Source organism: Lactuca saligna, chromosome 5 (assembly GCF_052625555.1).
Source record: "Lactuca saligna cultivar CGN05327 chromosome 5, ASM5262555v1, whole genome shotgun sequence".
NCBI lineage: Eukaryota > Viridiplantae > Streptophyta > Magnoliopsida > Asterales > Asteraceae > Lactuca > Lactuca saligna.
The window spans coordinates 197,888,889-197,909,072 of NC_136421.1; the positions used below are offsets into that span (position 1 = coordinate 197,888,889).

Consider the following 20,184-nt stretch of genomic DNA (forward strand, 5'->3'; position numbering starts at 1 on the left):
GAGACGGATAAATTGGAGAAGTTAACAAGGACGTACCTCAGGGAAATTGTACGACTGCACGGTGTGCCCGTATCCATTATCTCGGACCGAGATAGTAGATTTACCTCGAGATTCTGGCAGTCGCTCCAAAGAGCCTTGGGGACAAGACTAGACATGAGTACCGCCTATCACCCTCAAACCGACGGTCAGAGCGAGAGAACCATACAAACCCTAGAAGACATGCTGAGAGCCTGCGTAATCGATTTCGGCAAAGCATGGGACACACATCTACCCTTGGTCGAGTTCTCGTAAAACAATAGCTACCACACCAGTATCAAAGCTGCCCCGTTCGAAGCCCTCTATGGCCGCAAGTGCAGGTCACCTTTATGCTGGGCCGAAGTGGGAGACACCCAACTAGCAAAAGGACAAGCAACTGACAACACACTTACTGGGCCAGAAATCATACGGGAAACTACGGAGAAGATTGTTCAAATCCGAGAACGTCTAAAGGCATCAAGGGATAGACAAAAGAGTTATGCAGATAAGAGACGAAAACCCTTGGAATTCCAAGTTGGAGACCGTGTCCTACTAAAAGTCTCGCCTTGGAAAGGATTGATACGCTTCGGAAAACGTGGGAAACTGAACCCCAGATACATCGGACCATTCGAGATCCTTGTGAGGATCGGTCCAGTGGCTTACAAACTTAGACTACCTCAGGAACTCCACAATGTACACCCTACCTTTCATGTATCGAACCTGGAGAAATGCTTATCCGACGAGACCCTTGTCGTCCCTCTAGACGAAATCGCAATAAACGAAAACCTCCAATTTGTAGAGGAACCAGTAGAGATCATGGATCGGGAAGTCAAAAGGACTAAACAAAGCCGCATACCTATCGTAAAGGTCCGCTGGAACGCCAAGCGAGGACCTGAATACACCTGGGAACGAGAGGATCAAATGAAACAAAAGTACCCGCATCTTTTTCCTAAATTGTAATATTGATCTTAGATTAAATTTCGGGACGAAATTCCCTTAACAGGGGGATGATGTGACAACCCTATTTTTCCCAAAAACATTGTAAACACTCAAAAGCTAAAAACAACGAAATTAACCTCGAAAATAAAGTGTTCAGATATCTAAGTTGGGATGCATCGAATATTAGATATCATGCCCAGGTTTCCAAAAACATAAAGAACACTCAAAACCGAGTTATATTGAAGAAATTATAACCACTCGTATAATTACGACACGACGTTAAAACATAATTTGATGTAAAAAGTGAAATCTCAATAAAATACATTTTAGCCTTAAAGTATCTAAACAAAAGTCGTAGATCTCGTTGAAAGATGAGCGTGCATAAAAAGATCGCCCAATTTGGACCTCGTATTAAGAAGTTACGAATTTTCAAAGTTTCGTAACAGTAGTAAAGGGCTAAAAACTCGGATTGAAGATCGAGTATTATTTAGCTATCGCCACCTAAACGGAAGTTGAAGATCTCCTCAGTGGTAATAAAACAATAAAAAGACAAACGAAAACCGACGTCGAATAAAGAACCTATGAAATTTTAACGAACTTTAGGGGTCCCGGCCTATTAAAATTATATCATTAAAAATAAAGTCAAAATTAGCCGACGGAGTCTAAATGAAAGTTGTAGAGCATAATCTCACCTACGCGTGGATATAAAGACCGCGAAAAACAGAGCTCGTACGCGAAAGTTACGGAATTTAGAAGTTGGAAGCAGGGATTACGCCCCGCGTAATCTGGGAGTACGCCCCGCGTACTAGACCCAGGGTCGAGTCCCATCGGCCCGCCCAAACTACGCCTAGCTAGCCAGGAGTCGTAAGCCATGACGCCTTATTACGCCCCGCGTAACCGAAGTACGCCCCGCGTACTGACTACGCCCCGCGTACTCCGGCAGTACGCGCCGCGTACGGGGGGTTTTCAGCCCTATAAATAGAGGGCATAAGACTCGGGTTTTGGCACACCTTCACCATTTCTCAGACATTCTCCCAGCTCCAGAGACCCTTTTCTCACCTCGGTTTCCGCACTCGAGCCCCGACGAAAGATTTACGTTGCAGAAGTTCCCGAAGAGCCCGACGACGCAACTATCCGAGATCGAAACTCTGCTCAACTCTAGCCCCTCTCTTCAAACTTAACGAGTGAGTTCATACCCCTACTTTTAAATCCTTTTACATGTTTTAGGGGGGGGGGGGAAATACAAGTACATTACACGTTAAAAGTATCGTTTTCTAAACATAAATGCAATTTCTAACTTCGAATATCGATACAAACATCTTATGTATACAAGGGCAATTATATCACTAAGTTATGTCTACGAAATGGAACATACTATCTGAAGAACTATAATGGGTATAGTTAGCAAGTCAATCCTACATTCTTATACAATTTGAAAAACGAAACACTTTCAAAAAGGAGTAAAGTCATTTCATTGTAAATCTATTTATACTAGGTAAATGTGAGACATTTAAACTTCAACGTACATTTTTGTACGCATTTCAAGTCCTGTATTATATACCATAATCTCTTGGAGGGAGAGCGTGATACTTGTGTATAGATCTATACGGGATTGACAATCCCGCACCTAAACTACTAGCTATAGTTAGACCGGCAGGTCTGGGGTGACAAATGTCATAACACTGCAACACTTGAAGAATGTTGTTACAGGCCGTCAGTGTCAATAGTATGGTTATAAAACTCACATAAAAAGTATAAAACAAGATTGATTTACAAGGTTCATATGTGCATCGCGGTATTTCTACATTATATTTTCATACTAAATTATTGTTATCAATTGTTTATAAAAGTTACTAACACATTCCAACTTTGGAACCTTTTACATTTTACAAGAAAATATTGGATTCTCTAAAGATCTCGTTTACCAAATTACTACCAAAGGAATATACTTTTCAACTCGGAACACTCATGAACTCACCAACTTAAATGTTGACACTTTTCAAAACCACTTGTATTTCTCAGGGAATCAGTGATACAGGTAAACTACCAGCTTTTGGAAGAAGGAACACAAAGGATGATTTTATCATTAAACATTTATTCATCATATTGTAATATTCTTTTGATAACATGTATAACGCAACAATACACGTTTTCATTGTTATATATATGATGGTTGTGTTACTTTCTTTGCAATATTCAATCGTTGTGATACTACGTGAAGTCATCCACCCCCGAATGTTTCCGCCATTCTGGTTTGGGGGTGTGACACGTTCAGTGAGTTATGATGATGTCCTTTAATAGCAATGTAGTATTAGGTAATATAGTTAGCAATGATTATTTGTATTTGACATTTTAGTGCAATGAATTATCTTTGTTATTTATTGTATTTTATTTTGTATTTTGTATGACATTAACTTTTGTGTAATGGATTGTATTTTTTGTATATGGTATTTTATTTTTTATTATGAGACATGAAATGCAAATTTAATTTGAAAATTAGTAAATCTATAAATAATTTTTTTTAAAAGAAAAATAAAAATTACGATACGCTAAAATGTGTGTCATCTTCATTTATGACATGGCCTTTCTTGACAGGGATTTTAATGATACGCATTGTGTGTCATTAACACGCGCATCGTAAGGTTACGACACGTGGATGCGTTTCGTCTTCCTTTATGACAGAGCCTTCCTTGATACGCATTGCGTGTCGTAAACGCGCGTCGTAAATGAGCGTCGTCTAGACGACGCGCAAAAATGCGTCGTCTCTTTTTATGATAGGGCCTTCCTTGACGCGCATTTGCGCGTCGTCTGAGCCTTTTACGACGCACAATGAGCGTCGTAAAAGGCTGTTTTTCTATTAGTGAGTGGAGATGATGTAACATGAACATAAGTTTTATAGGGCAATTGATGACTCTTAGCACGTTGACATGCATCACAAACATAAAACTTATTATCAAAAGAACAACCTAACTTATTTGACTATAAAATAGACTTGACTATTGTTGAAGTGGATGACCAAGACGTTGATGTCATTGAGACGACGAGACTCTAATACTGGATGATGCATAATGAGGAGTTTGATGGGGAGTACGAATGAGTGGCACCGGGTAAAGTCCTCCTTTGCTTCTACCAAATAGAAGGGTTCTCTTCGTGACCTTGTCCTTAACAAAGAAAATATGTTTGTGAATTTCAATGAAAACATTATTGTCACAAACAAGTTTGTAAGCAAAAAGTAACTGTTTGTTAAGATTAAGAGATGTGCCTGAACCAAAAAAATTTGCATGACCAATATGAGAAATAGCCAAACCTGCTCCATTAGCAACTTGAGCTTGGTCCTTGCCCTGGTATCTTTCTTGGTTTATCGTGAGTCGATCATGATCATTGGTAAAGTGGTATGTAGCATCGACATCAATGTACCTGGATCGTTGTTGTAGTTGCCTATCGTGACACTGTTGCCTCCACGATAATCTTCAGACTGATAAGCATGATTAAACCTGTTTCTGCAGTTTAAAGCCATATGACCCGAAATTCCACAAACTTGACATCTTGGTCCTCCATTACTTCTACCACGGCCACGGCTGCCATTACCCCTATAATGTGATCTTTGATTATGGTTTGAAGCATGGTTGTTGTTGTAGTTTCTTCTAGAAGAGTTCGAATCTTGACGGGTTGCATTGTTTGCTGACGACGCAAACTTTATGATATTGTTGTTGACAGCACTAGCTTGTGCCTCATGAGCAATTAGGTAGGAGTAGAATTCAGGAAGTGTAATTGTTTGTTCATTGCTCAAAACAGTGATTGCTGTAAACAGATCACTGTAACCAGGACCCAAACTGGCTAAGATATAGCCAATTACTTCTTCGTCTGTCATAGGATGTCCTATGTTTTCCATGGTATCTGGTAGTATTCTGCTGCCGGAAGGTCTCCCTTCTTGGTGGTTGACAGCTGAGTTCGAATCTAGATGGTATTTCCTTTGTGTTGAGCGGAAAACATCATGTGAAGTGATGTCCACAATTCAGAAGATGTGTTGGTGCATCGGGTGAGTTGTGTTGTAGCAGTTATACTTGTATTATACTTATTGAGTACTTCTTCTAACTGTTTTGTCAAGATGTAAATGGTCAAATAATTTATCAGAAAGAGGTTAAGCCATATCCAAAAGGTCCTTGGGATGCTTGTATCAAAGGTTAGTAGTTTATCTTATACTCCAAGAATAATGTGTAAATTATATGCTAAAATTATAATGCTAATGTTTCCGGCATATCTTAAAGATACTTGAATAGCTTAGTGGAGTGAAACTTGGTTTATATCCATTTGATGAAATGGCCAGGTATGTATATAATAAATTCTTTGATTAGAATTGGCATGGTGCGTCCGTATGTGTATAATAAATTCCTGATTAAACATTGTATGTGGTTAAGCATTATATATGATTAAACATCTTATTGAGTTTTAAACCTATTGAAACAAATGCTTAGATGATTTACTGTTTTTGATATGTAGGATGAACATATGGATGTCAAATTTCTAATAAATGATATTTTGTTGAGTATGAACTACACAACATTTACATCATATTAGTTTTGGTTGGATGAATAAATTTTATACACAAAAGCCTTCGATTGTGTTCCTAATTAACGGTTTTTTATTGAGTATTAACTATACAACATTTACATCATATTAATTTTCGTTGGATGAATAAAATTTATACACAAAAGCTTTAGATTGTGTTATTATAGTGTACAGTTTTCACTGTTGCAACATAAAAGTTTCATGATCTTTAAAAAATATAAAGCTTTGTGGGTATTTACTAGATTATGTGTTGCAGTTTCTTGAGATCTTTTGATTGCTATATCGGTATGGACAAGCTTGTAATGCTATTTCTTATGTTGAGAGTTGAGATGGTAATATCTTTTGTTTGACACAAAAGAATAATGCTTGAAGAAATTAATATCTAAGAATTCTGTTTCAACTTTCAACCAAACACGGATATAAATAAATAAATAAATAAATAAATAAAACATTGAAAAATCATTAAGAAATCAAATTGGTAAATCATGAAAGATCGAATGCATTAAAAAGCTTTGCATCATACAAGCATTTTGATGTATAGACTGGCTACAATTTTTTTCTTTGCTTTATTGTGTTTTTTTTCACTATATTAACTTCGCATATATTTATATAAGATATTCCAATAAAACTATATATTAATTTTAAATAATCAATATAAAAGTCTAAACTCTTAGTTTATTAAATTTTATAAATATTATCCCCATGGAAACCACAGGTTGGAACCTAGTTTACTATAAACGTATCATATCACGCCACATTATTTTCACTACATATTCACTATCATATAACTAAAAAGGTATCACGTTGCACCACATCATTTTCACTACATATTCACTATCATATAGAAATGGTTACCACTTACCACTCCATATCATTTTATACTTTTCTTTTTCTAACACTGGATTAAATATTTAAAATTAAACAATCATTTTAGTAATAAAAAAAATATATTACTACTTTTTAAAATCAAATAAACATATATAGTTATATATAGTTGAAGGCTTAACTTATTCAAAGATAAGTGAAATAACATAAAGTTTTTTTTTCTAACACGTACTCGTAATATTTCTAGCACATTATCATGTAGGTACTTTTAGTTTTTTTTATATCATATAGGCTTACCATGTCTAGCACCAAAAAGGTAGGAAATGGTAGTGTGTTAATATAATAAATATGGTTTTGGAGGAAAAAAATGAAAACAATTGCCAACAACCAATCAGAAATCATCAATCCATCATCTCTCTCTTCTCGCTAAGTTGATGGCAAGGTGCTCCTAACAAACACCCTGGCTATGTATGCAGCAAGGGTAGCTAGCCCTCCTAGCGCCCCACTTCCTGTAGCCTAAAAAACATTTTTCGGCTGTTTTTGGTTGTGTCTTGCGGAACACATGAATTACTTAACATTTTGCAACTGGCTTTTTTTAAGACTTCTGACTTAAAAAAATTTGCGTGTATGTTGGGCGAGCAGCACTGAACTATCATTTTCAAAATCTTCTCACCTTACTTTAAGTTATATTATTATTCAACATAGAATTGTTTTATTTTTTTAACATGTTTATTATTTTAATAATATTAAGATAAATATTATAAACAATTCAAATATACTTTACTAATTTCAAAACTATTTGTAAATTTCATATAAATATTTTTTTTGTGTGTTATGTTGTTTATAACTAAATATTAATAAATAATAAAGTTAATCATTAAAATTATTAAATTATTGAAGTTAACCAAACCATCATTTTAAAAAATTTAACAAAATTAAAATGATATTTGCTAAATTAACAACTTTATTTATTATTATTTAGACTAACCATTCGTTTACTCTTTTTATTATTACGAACGGCACGTGTCCAAATTATTAAAAGGTGGTGTGATGCCATGCGGTTATTAATAGGATGGACAGATGGGCTTGGAGTCATGGACTATAAAAGGGACTTGGATTATTATGATAAAAAGGGGCTTGGAATATACTGAATGCACACATGAATCGCATGTTGGACTCCAAATCACAATAGAGGCTTGGTGGACGTGAAGTTTTTATCCTACATAATCGATAATCCTACCTTCTCATATAAATAGCATATTTTTCGTTCTCTTCTTTTACTACTCAAATATAAAGAAACAAACACGTAGACACAAAATATAGAAAATATAGGAAGTAAATATATATGAAGAAACAATCTATCAAGTAAAATAGATTTTTATTTTCTTTTGTGATGGAAAGGGTATCTTTCTAATAAGTTTTCAATTTTAGTTTGTGTTTAAGAATTTTTGACAAAATTGCAAAAATGGTCTTGTGGTATGTATTTTTTTGAGGTTTCAGTTCAAACCTCGATTTTTTGGATCCATGGTCGCTTTGGCCTAGTTTGTACGTAGAAATGGTTCCCTGACTTAACTTCCATTAAGTTTTTGCTGTTAACTCCCTCATGCGCATCTCACATGAGGGTATATTTGTTTTTTCACATATAAATGACCATTTTTGCACCTAAAAAATATATCTCATTTAAAAAAAATTAATACATATTTATTTATTTTAATAATCAAAAAATAAAAAAGGTCTCTCTCTCTCTCTTTCTCTCTCTCTCTCTCTCTCACACACACACACACATCGTCTTCTTCATTACATCTTCCTTCTGCAAATCAAGCCACATACAAACACACTTAAAGCTTGAAGCTTGAAAAGCAACAATGATTTACAGAGATTGAACCGGAAAAGAAAATACGATGGGATAGAAATCAGAGTTTCAGATTTCAGATCTGTTCTACAAATAAATTTTTCTTTGAAGTTCAACCTCTCCAAAATTTTAAGCTATGGCAGAATACAAGAGATTAATCCTCATTCGATTTCTAGGTTAAAAGTCAAATCCTTTAGATTTGTTATGCAATTTAGAAAGAACATTGGTGTTTGATTTTTGGAAATCTGATTTGAGACCCACCTATAAAATTTTCGAAATTTAGACTCAAATGGAAGGACACCACCCTCCTACCTGTTTCTCCGCTCCCCTAGAAGTGTAACACCATTGCTACCCTGATTTGAGACCGCCGCTGCTACATTTTAACACCACCTCCTTACACCACCACCCTTGTTCACTGTTATGGGTTTTGTGAGGGTTGTCAATTGTCGAATGATCTAACAATTTGGGATGAATGATCTAACACATAACTGATGAACTTGGGATGAATGATCTAACAATCATCTTCAATTTTTTCCTTTGGAGGATAAAAGATAAAACCCCACCAAGAATCCATTCTTAACCACCAACATCCCTAAACTAACCATCATCTTCACAACAGCCTCAATACAACAATTAATTCTCCATTCCAGCCATGATTATTGATACCTATGTGAAAGAAGCACCAAACAACCAACACATGTTCCCTCCCCCATCTTGTTATTCCTTTTTCTTTTTTTCTCTTAAATTGGACCTACAAATTCAACACAAATAGATCTATCTTGATTCTTATTGAGTTATCGGGCCGACTAGAGAGAAAAAACACACACACACACGCACACCTGTAAGCTGATTGAAAGGGAAAGGGATGATATTGATTTTTTTCGTGTGATTGGACAGAAAAATGAAAGAGAAGATGGTTGGATTGACCTTGAGAAAAAGGGAACACACATCGACCTTGAGAAAAAGGGCACCCTCCATCCCGTTCTTAATTTCACACATATTAACTATCAAATCAATTAGGTCATAACGGGTATATTTGATGATGCATGTGGCTGGTGGAGAGGCAAGAGGAAGAAGATGTAGTTCAAATGGTGAAGGTGCAGGGTACAGGAGATGCAGTGGAGATTGAAGAGGATGAAGTTGATGTCGTCGCTGGTGAAGGCTTGGCCAAAGGCAGAAGATGGTCTCATCAGAGAAAGAAAAAAATGAGGGGGAAGATGCGACTCAGAAGAGACATAGGTATGGTGGGGGAGATATGATTCATAGTTCTTCATCGATCTTTAGATGTAGGTTAATGAACTTTAAGAAGAAGATGGGTGGAGTGTTTTGGGTTGAGAGAGAGAGAGAGAGAAAGAGAGAGAGACCTTTTTATTTTTTAATTATTAAAATAAATAAATAGGTATTAATTTTTATTTTTTTAAAAAAATGGGATATATTTTTTAGGTGCAAAAATGGTCCTTTATATGTGAAAAGACAAATATACCCTCATGTGAGATGCACATGAGGGGGTTAACGGCAAAAACTTAACGGAAGTTAAGTCAGAGGACCATTTCTACGTACAAACTAAGCCAAAAGGACCATGAATCCAAAAAAGTCGAGGTTTAGACTGAAACCCCCAAAAAATGCATACCACAAGGACCATTTTTGAAATTTACTATACTAGATTTACTATATGTATACAAACACACAACTTCTTTTTCTCATACCCTAGTTTTATTCATAGCCGATCCAGACGATGGGCACCCCGGACGACCATCCAGGGCCCACAACTCCAGGAGGGGCAAAGTTTATGGGCTATATATATATATATATATATATATATATATATATATATATATATATATATATATATATATATATATAATTATTATCTAAATATTTTTAGAACTTAAAATTGATTCAAACTCAAATTAACTCAAAAGATAAACAATTTTGTTTGCTTATTATTGCAAATCAAACACGTCTATAGTGAAGAGTAAATACATTTTTTGAATTTTTATTATATTTGTCTTTGAATGACCTATTTTTTTTCTTTTCGCCATGGACCTCATATATGTTTGGATCGGCCCTAGTCTTATTGGAAGACATACATCCAGTTAAATTTAATATTGTTTCGGTGAGTTATGTGACATTTAACAAACATACATAGATATCCTTAGATTACATGCAAGCTTAGGGAAATGACTTAGGAGACTATGAAAGTTTTAAATTTATTCAAAAAGCACCATTCAAGTATTACATGTTAAAAAAACACTATCAAACTAATATACATGTTCAAAAAAACACCAACGAAATACATATTTAGTTCAAAAAACACAATCTTTATGATTTGGGGTATCGTTTTTTTCTTAACTCGAATGGTTCATAGCGTTTATATTTATTTTGCCTTTGGACCCAGATTGAGTTGAAAAACTAATATATCCTTATGATTTTCATTTAACATTTATTTTTATTACTTGTTAATTATTTATACAATTGATATATTTATAATAAACAACAATAGAAATTGTATAAATAAATAATAGATAATAAAAATAATATTAAATGAAAGTAATAAGGGTATATTACTCTTTTAACTCGATTAGGGTTCGAAGTCAAAACAAATTTAAATTATAGGGACTATCGAGTTGAGAAAACAAATCAGAGACTAAAAATGTAAGTTACTTCAAACCATAGAAATTGTGTTTTTTGAACAAAACATATACCTTCGTTGGTGATTTTTGAACACATATCTTAGTTTGATGGTATTTTTTTGAACTTATTTTTAAACGAACTATTTCAAATTCACAATTCTTCAACTTATCAGTTATCACTTATTTACTCGTTTCAAAAGCTTTTTCTAATTGCTTTAAATATTAATTTAAGAGAAATTTACAAAAATAGCCATTTACACTAATGATATTACAAAAATAGCCAAAAAAAATCGAAATTACAAAAATGGCCACCCATTTCATAGATGAGAAGGTCCCATCTGCGAAATGGGCTTCTCATCTGCGAAAGTACAAGTACCTAAAGCACAGTTGTGCTTTAGGTACTTGTACTTTCGCAGGTGGTTTTAATATATTTTTTTTAATTTTTTGTTGTATATATAGGGGTAATTTCGCAGATGGAATAGGTCCATCTGCGAAATCCTCTGACTCTATCTGCGAAATCGTTGTTATTTTTTTTTTTTTTTTTTTTTAAAGGTTGACTATGAAATGGTTTGTATTTTTTAGGTTGACTATGAAATGATTTGTTTTGACTTGTGTTTTACGTTAATGCTTTGTTCGTATTATGTCGTTGTTTTTTATGTAATTGTTGTGATGTTTTTAATGTAATTGTTGTGACTTATGTCGTTGTTTTTGATGTAATTGTTGTGACTTGTGTTTTACGTTAATGCTTTATTCGTATTATGTCGTTGTTTTTCATGTAATTGTTGTGATGTTTTTCATGCTTTGTTCGTATTATGTCGATGTTTTTAACGTAAAACACTATTTATATAGCAACCTGATTTCGTAGTCAAAACAAACCATTTCATAGTCAACCTTAAAAAAAAAAAAAAAAAAAAAAAAAAAAAAAAAAACAACGATTTCGCAGATAGAGTCAGAGGATTTCGCAGATGGACCTATTCCATCTGCGAAATTACCCCTATATATACATAAAAAAAATTTAAAAAAAAAAATATTAAAACCACCTGCGAAAGTACAAGTACCTAAAGCACAACTGTGCTTTAGGTACTTGTACTTTCGCAGATGAGAAGCCCATTTCGCAGATGGGACCTTCTCATCTGCGAAATGGGTGGCTATTTTTGTAATTTCAATCTTTTTTGGCTATTTTTATAATGTCATTAGTGTAAATGACTATTTTTATAAATTTCTCTTAATTTAACTAAAACTTTTAACAAATTTGTCGATGGGCTCTTTTGAGCTTTCTTCTTTTCCATTATTTTTTCTCAAATCTTAAACTCTCATCTAAATTAACCATATATATATATATATATATATATATATATATATATATATATATATATATATATATATATATATATATATATATATATATATATATATATATATATATATATATATATATATATATGGGAGGGTTCAATTGAGAAAAAAAAAGGTTGAGAATGGGGGAATCATTCTCAGCCAATCATTTATTTTTGCCACAAAAGCCTCCAACGTACCGGCGGAAATGGGAAACGAATGCACATGTGTTTTCCAACATAACATATTTCCTTAAACTATGCTAATCATTACCTTAATATATACAAAAACATAGTTTTTTCGTTTTTTTTTTATTTTATAAGCTATTTTTATCAAAAACTGATTTTAAATATACCAAAATTCATGATTTTTTATTCTCTACAAATAGACATCCATATTGATATAGTTTTAAGATAAAATAAGAAAAATTATTTTTTTTTATATTTTTAGCTATCGTTATTCATAAATGAATAACAATGGATTAGATTTTATTACAATACATTCGTTATTCACTTATGAATAAAAAATATAATTTTTTTTTTATAATTTAAGTATCATTCATATATGAATATAGCATATAATAAACATAGTATATTCATATTTTAATATCGGATGATAAATTCACTTATGAATATTAACATAGTATATTCACTTGTGAATATTAGATGGTATATTCACTTATGAGTATTAAATGATATTTCATATGTGAATATTACATAGTATTATATGGTATATTACATGTGAATATTAGAGAGTGTATTCACTTGTGAATATTATATGATATATTCACTTATGAATATTACATAGTATATTCACATATGAATATTACAAGGTATATTCACTTATGAATATTGAAAGTATTTTGACAAATATATATAACTTTTATATGTTATTCACATATGAATAACATACATACTTGCATATTTGTTTTGTGTTTTTAATAATCATATACTGATTCAGGTGAGAAAACATATTCATATGTGAATATAACGGCGTAATTTAGTTTCTGCATTTCATCAAACAGTTGGAGTGCAAACACGTTAACTATATTAAAAATGTTAAAAACATCAAGTTATCAGTTCCAAATTATCATATACTTCTGATTTCGACTTCAGATGCGACATCCTATCTCTAGTCGATTTCTCAATTTGATTTTGATTTCCGAAAATCCGATTGGGAACCTGTGATTACCGATTCTAAGTCCCTCAATGTTGACTATGACTGCGAGTCCAAAACTCTGATTCCAATTTCATGAACAACGAAGAAATTCCGGTTTAGTTGAAGAAACCTGGATGATTATTGAAGATTGGAGAAATTTTTTTGATGATGAATGAATAGTTATCGAATTCTCTATAGTTACGTATTTGAGATTGAAGGTTATTACGATATTTACAAGTTTGCCACCGTGTCTTTTATGCTTAGATTAAATGAGTGGCTGAGAATGATTCCCTCATTTTCAACCTTTTTTATTTTCTCAATTGAACCCACATATATATATATATATATATATATATATATATATATATATATATATATATATATATATATATATATATATATATATATATATATACACTCCGAATCCGGTAAGAACCCAAAAATTGGTAGGAACCGCGATAATTTTTCTCCACCAATAAAATTGTCAACGACATAAACGTCAAAACCATTTACTTTGTCGTGACGCGTTCGCACACGAGGCATGTGTCTGGAACGTAATACAGACTCGAGGGAATAATCATATGCGACGAACGTTTATGAAACATCATTTAAATGAAATTTTCATTTATTTTGGTTTTTTTATTATTATTTTCTATTTTTGTTAAAAAAAATCAAGAAAACTTTTTTTTTTTTAAATAAATATATGTTCGGTTTTAACATTTTTAACTTTTTTTTTTTGTTTTTTTGTTTCTTTTTAAAAGTTATTTTTTTTTCCTTTTTTGGTTTTTTTGATATCTTTACTACATACTTGAATATAGTAGGGTTTTTTTCTTTTTCTTTTTCTTTTTCGTTTTCTTTTTTGTTTCTTTTTTATTTTATTTTTATTTTTTTAAACTAAATATTGGTTTGGGTTTTTAATGTTTAAGAATTATAAAATTTTAAATAAGAAGAATATTAAGTATCATAATATTTTCAATTCGTACTTTTTTATAATCATATTATTTTTGGATCATAAAATTTTGAATCACAGTATTTTGAATCATAACGATATTATGCATCATATATTTTTGGATCAAATTGATTTGGATCATAATATACTGATTTGAATGAAGTGTTTGTTCAATACAACATTCTGATAGTTATATTTTTTGAATCATTTAATTTGAAATCATAAACAAATATAATAAGTAAGAATCATTAAATATTTGAATCAAATATATTTAAACCATAACAAGTTAAAGATCATAAACATATTAAATAATAATATTTTGGAATTGAATCATAAATATTTTGAATCATCTTTATTTGGATCATATTATGTTCATCATTTTTTTTAAATATAATTTTTTTAAAATCAAGTTTGCTTTCTAAAACAACTTATTTAAAAAAAATCTACAAAGTCATGATAGTAGTGAGTAGAAGTGTTCATTACATTTTTATAATTTTTGGAGAATTTTTTTCTGGGGTTTTTTTTATGAATATAAAAAAATCATGAGTATACTCATTTTATAGAGAATTAAATTTTAAAAATTTGGTATTTTCAAAAAAAAAAATTCATAGAAAAAAAAAGTTATGGCCAAAAAACAAATAGGTGGAAAAAAACCCAACCAATGAGGAGCTAACACTTGGCGTGAGAGTGAGGGAGAGCGTGTCTGGTTCCGAAAATATGGTTTTTCTTTCCTTTTTAACCCTTAACACTGTAACATCTGTCTCCTTGGGTGTTTCGAATTAGGATTTTGGGATGATTAAAGATTTGATTTTTGGAGGAGAAGGGGTCCTCACGACGTGAGGCATAGATTCTCACGACGTGAGGAGGGTTGCGTGAAGATTTCATCTCAGTCTAGGCTCACGACGTAAGCAATAAGAGCTCACGATGTGAAGAAAGATGTAGCCCAAGCTCACGAAGTTTTAGGGTTTCCTATGTATTATGCCACCTGAATTTGGTTTTAGGGTTCATTTCTCAGCCTCCACCCTCCCAAAACTCAGAAAACCCTAGCCCTAACCCATTTGGTGGTTTTGGATCCATTCTTGGTGATTTGGTGGCTAGAAGAAGAAGAAGAAGAAAAGGCCCTAGAGTGGTGGTCCAACAAGGAGACTTCATCATCATCATATTGTGCACATTTTGAACCATTGTAAGTGTTCGAGATCCAATCTTTATGGGTTCAAATTGCTAGATCTACGTTCTAATCTCTTCTAACTTTAACCTTCCAACTTCATATTATGAATAACAACTCTTGCATGGCTGAACCAAATCCATCAAGATACAATTTTTATGCACTAGGAACCTCAAAAACTTCAAAAAAAAAATGCTAATCTAAGCTTATGAATTAACTTTTACTCACAAGAATCAATCCATGGGACCAAAATATGCCAAAACCCTAAGCTAAACTAGATCTAAGCAATGAATCATAAATGTTGAGTCTTTATACCTTCTGGAAGATGATGAAGAATAGTAGAATCTAGATATACAAGCTCCAAGCTAATCAACACTTCTCCAATGAGCTCCTTCTTATTCACTATGCACCAAAAACACACAAAATACTCAAAGGGCTCAAGAATCTCACAAATGGGGTTAGGGTTTCTAGGGGACTGCTTCAGAGGATGTGGCTGAGGATAAGGCTAACCTCAAGGGAGATAATGAGGTTTTATAGGGTCCAAGACCCTAAAATTAGGGTTTGCATTCGCCATGAGTACACTTGACGTACTCCAGCTACGCCCTACATACTCAAGAGAACCCCCGATGCCACCTTTAACGAACTACGCCCGCATAGCACTTGGTTACACCCCATATATGACCTTCTTATCAAAATTAAAATATACGAATTAGCTTTAAAAGACTTTACCTGCGATTCGAGTGTTACAGATTCATTGAATACCAATCATATTTGTTGAAATGCTTTTCTCACTAAATATATCGATTTTTTTTGAAAGATTAGTAGAGATGATGAAGTCCAGCTGATTGAAGTCATCTATTGTTGAAATCAGTGTCGATGAAGTTATCAAATGGGGAGTATTGACACTGATTTTGATGTCCTCCGCTGGAACCAAATCTCTACATCCCTACTCTTTAAACTGTGCTCATGTAAAATCCGCAGTGCTATCCGATTAGGGTTCGTAAACTTAATATTTGTAGTGAAATACAATAACACGAAGACAAAAGCATCGACCTGTGTTGTATAATCGATTGAATGAAGCCTGACCATTTGTTGTATATTCTGTTCCAATTTCCTAATAAGCCACAGAGGTGATTGTTAGGGTTTTGGAAGAGACGGTGATAATCAATCGTTCTTGACCACAACCCACAAATGAGGTTTGGGTGAAGAAGATGACATCAACGATTAGAAATTTTTCTATAGGTGCAAATTTTGAAGAACTATGGTGTTTGGGAAATATTTATTTAAAAAAAAAAAAAAAAAAACTAGTTGAAATTAAAGAATTATCTATTTGGATTCTAAATAGACAAACCAACTTCAATTTCACCCAGAAACCGATAACTTTCGAGTTGCATCTCTATTTAAATATGTTATACAAAAAAAAAAAAATAAATAAATAAATAAATAATAATAATAATAATAATAATAATAATAGTGATTAAATCAAGACAAAACATAAAATTTATTGCGGTGTTATTTTCCTTTGTTTGAATTGGCAAAACCCTAGCTTTGATATTTTTTTTATACATTTTATTACATAAATATTAGTAATTCTCGTTACGTTAATATTAGGCGAATAGGCATCAAATTAAACGAAACGAAGGGCTGACGTGGCAGTGGGCCTACACCCTTGTGCCCTAATATGAAGAATCACATATACATCTTCCCTCTTTCAACAATTTTCCAAATCGCTGTCTCTTTCTCTCCCTCCATAATTCCGCAACCGGACCTTAAACAAATGGGAAGTGCAGCCAACGGTGCCGCCGTGGATATGGATACATCCACCAGCAACGGCAGCGCTTCCGTCGACAAGGGGGTCGATTTCGCCAATTATTTCTGCACATACGCCTTTCTCTACCACCAGAAAGAAATGCTCTCTGACCGCGTTCGAATGGACGCTTATTACAACTCTGTTTTCAAGAACAAACACCACTTCATCGGAAAAGTAAGTATCTTTGCGTCTAATACATTCTTCTAAGTGTTTCATATTAAATTTTCTTGCGCAGTTCTCTTATCGTCATTATTGCATTCAAGGCATTTAAATAATCGTCTTATACTGCTTTAGAATCATGCCATGCGATGCAATTTTGACGAGTGAAGTACTTGTCTGCTTTCTATTATGCACAAATAGAACTTATTGTCTGTTGTTCTGCTTCGAGGTTCAAAAGACCTTGCTAGGATTCATATCTTGAAATTATATATGATTGGGTAGCAATTCAGAATCTTGAATGTCGATTCCTTCATATCGTAATCACAATCAAAGTAAATAAGTAATCTCACCGAAACACCAAAACTAAACCGTTGATTCCATGGTGAAGACTGTGTTGGATGTAGGAACAGGGAGTGGCATTTTAGCAATTTGGTCAGCTCAAGCAGGTGCAAAGAAAGTGTATGCAGTGGAAGCTACAAAAATGGCCGATCATGCTCGTGAGCTTGTTAAAGCAAACAACCTCCATGGTATTGTTGAAGTCATCGAAGGTTCAATAGAAGATATAACATTACCTGAAAAAGGTTCGTTTCAAAAACATCAATTCAACACCCATTATTTACAATTTCACCCCCTTTCTCATAACGAAAAATAATCAACAGTTGATGTAATCATCTCTGAGTGGATGGGATACTTTCTTCTTCGTGAATCCATGTTTGACTCTGTTATCTGTGCTCGTGATCGTTGGCTGAAACCAACTGGAGTTATGTAAGTAATTTTTTATATTTTTTTAATATCTAGACTTTCAATAAGCTTTTAATTATTTAATTATTGTTTTTATAGGTATCCTAGTCATGCGCGAATGTGGTTGGCGCCTATAAGATCAGGATTATCAGATCATAAAATGAGTGATTATGAAGGATGTATGGATGATTGGCATGGTTTTGTTAATGACACTAAATCTTATTATGGTGTTGATATGAGTGTTTTGACAAAACCCTTTTCTGAAGAGCAAAAGAAGTACTACTTACAGGTTTAAAAACTTGTTTGTAATTTGTGTTTGTATATACTTTTTTTTTTTTTTTTTTATAAAATCAAAACCAAATAATTTTATTTTAATGTGTAGAATTCCCTTTGGAATAGTCTTCATCCAAATCAAGTAGTGGGAACTCCTACTATTTTAAAGGAGATTGATTGTTTAAAAGTAACTGTTGAAGAAATACTCAAAGTTCAAGCTGTTGTTTCATCAACAATTGTTAAAGAGGACACTAGGCTTTGTGGGTTTGGTGGCTGGTTTGATGTTCATTTTAAAGTATGTTAAAATTTAATATTATTGTTGTTTTTAATTTCTTATTATTATTATTTATTGTTATTATAATTATTATTGTTATAGGGAAGAGAGGAGGACCCTGCTGAGTGTGAGGTGGAGTTGACTACAGCTCCTAGTGTAGATGATGTCACACATTGGGGACAACAGGTTAGTAATGATAAATATTAAATTTTATTATTATTATTTTGTGATATTTGTTATGATAAATAGATGAAAGTATGTTGTTATATCTTGCAATATTTATAGGTGTTTCTTTTGCATCCACCTGTGCGTGTGAACGAAAAGGATGATATCCAAATCAGTTTTACAATGAGTCGTTCTGAAGAAAACCATCGGTTGATGAAAGTTGATCTTGCGTATCAAATTAAATTGTCATCCGGTAAGATGTTGACACCTGTCAATAACAAATTCTATATCGAGTGAAGCTAACGTCTCTCAATGAAACAACGTTCGTTGACTTTTCAAAAGCATGGAAGTTTCGTCGCTTTTCATGTAATTTTATGTTGTATGCTATTTTGTTTGTTTCTTGATTTTGTCATTTAAAAACCATGATTCGTTGTAAGCGTTAAATGTTTTTGTTACGTAATTGCATTTGATTTTTTCTTAGTTTTTTAGGGTTATTTTTTGACTAATCCGAAGAGGGTATTTTTGTCTTTGGCATAGATGTGAAATCGAAAGCGAAGTACTTAATCTTATCATGATGTTTTTGGAAGGGACGAAATATTGTAACATCAGTCCCCGATCCATACACGCCAAATGCAGTACAACTTGTTCTGTTCTGTTTAGGTCTATTTAACCATGTAGTTACCAAAATTGTTATTTTTTTATTTGTATTTTTATATTAGGCTATTTTATTAAACCACATGCATATGCCTTTGATTACACATGAAGATGCTTTAACAAGACTACATTTCCAATCCTTTCCCCTCTTCAATTTCAAAGTCAACCCCCACCCCACTCTTTAGGATGAAGCAAAGGTGATGATGCTAAAAAAACTAACTCATCTATAAAATCTTCAAGAACCTATCTTTAATTTTTCATCACTTTCTAAAGATCTCTATAAAAACGTCGTTTTTGTTCTTTCTTGTATCTTATCAAGAATGCATAGATCATCATCAGCCACCACGTTCCGCACCTCCGATGAGTATTTCCTCAACCTATTGCCGCCAGGGAAGGCGGCCAAACCACCACCGGATGATGACTTACCGGTGTACAATCCAATCTCTCCAAATGGAAGCAAAGAACACTATAACTCATCAAGGGAAAACACTATTCATCTCATCCCACTTGTTTTGCTTCTTTGTGGTTTCATTCTTTGGTTCTTTTCTTATCCGATTGATGTACTCAAAGACAACCATATTACAATGTAAAATTGTAAATCACAATATCTTCAAAGCAAGAAAAGTGGTAACATGGTGTTTCTAGAGTAAGAAAGGTCGTGGCGGGAT

The 20,184-nt window shown here is 33.0% G+C and overlaps 1 protein-coding gene across 1 annotated transcript; it reads left to right on the plus strand.

Moving 5' to 3' along the window:
* The first annotated feature begins 17,146 nt into the window (after window positions 1-17,146).
* On the plus strand, window positions 17,147-19,342 carry LOC144998401 (protein arginine N-methyltransferase PRMT10-like). Its single transcript, XM_078958178.1, has 7 exons — window positions 17,147-17,424; window positions 17,798-17,990; window positions 18,069-18,174; window positions 18,250-18,439; window positions 18,533-18,718; window positions 18,800-18,883; window positions 18,983-19,342. Exons 1-7 carry the CDS (start codon window positions 17,218-17,220, stop codon window positions 19,157-19,159), a joined length of 1,143 nt encoding a protein of 380 aa, XP_078814304.1. The 5' UTR covers window positions 17,147-17,217; the 3' UTR covers window positions 19,160-19,342.
* Window positions 19,343-20,184: the final 842 nt, after the last annotated feature.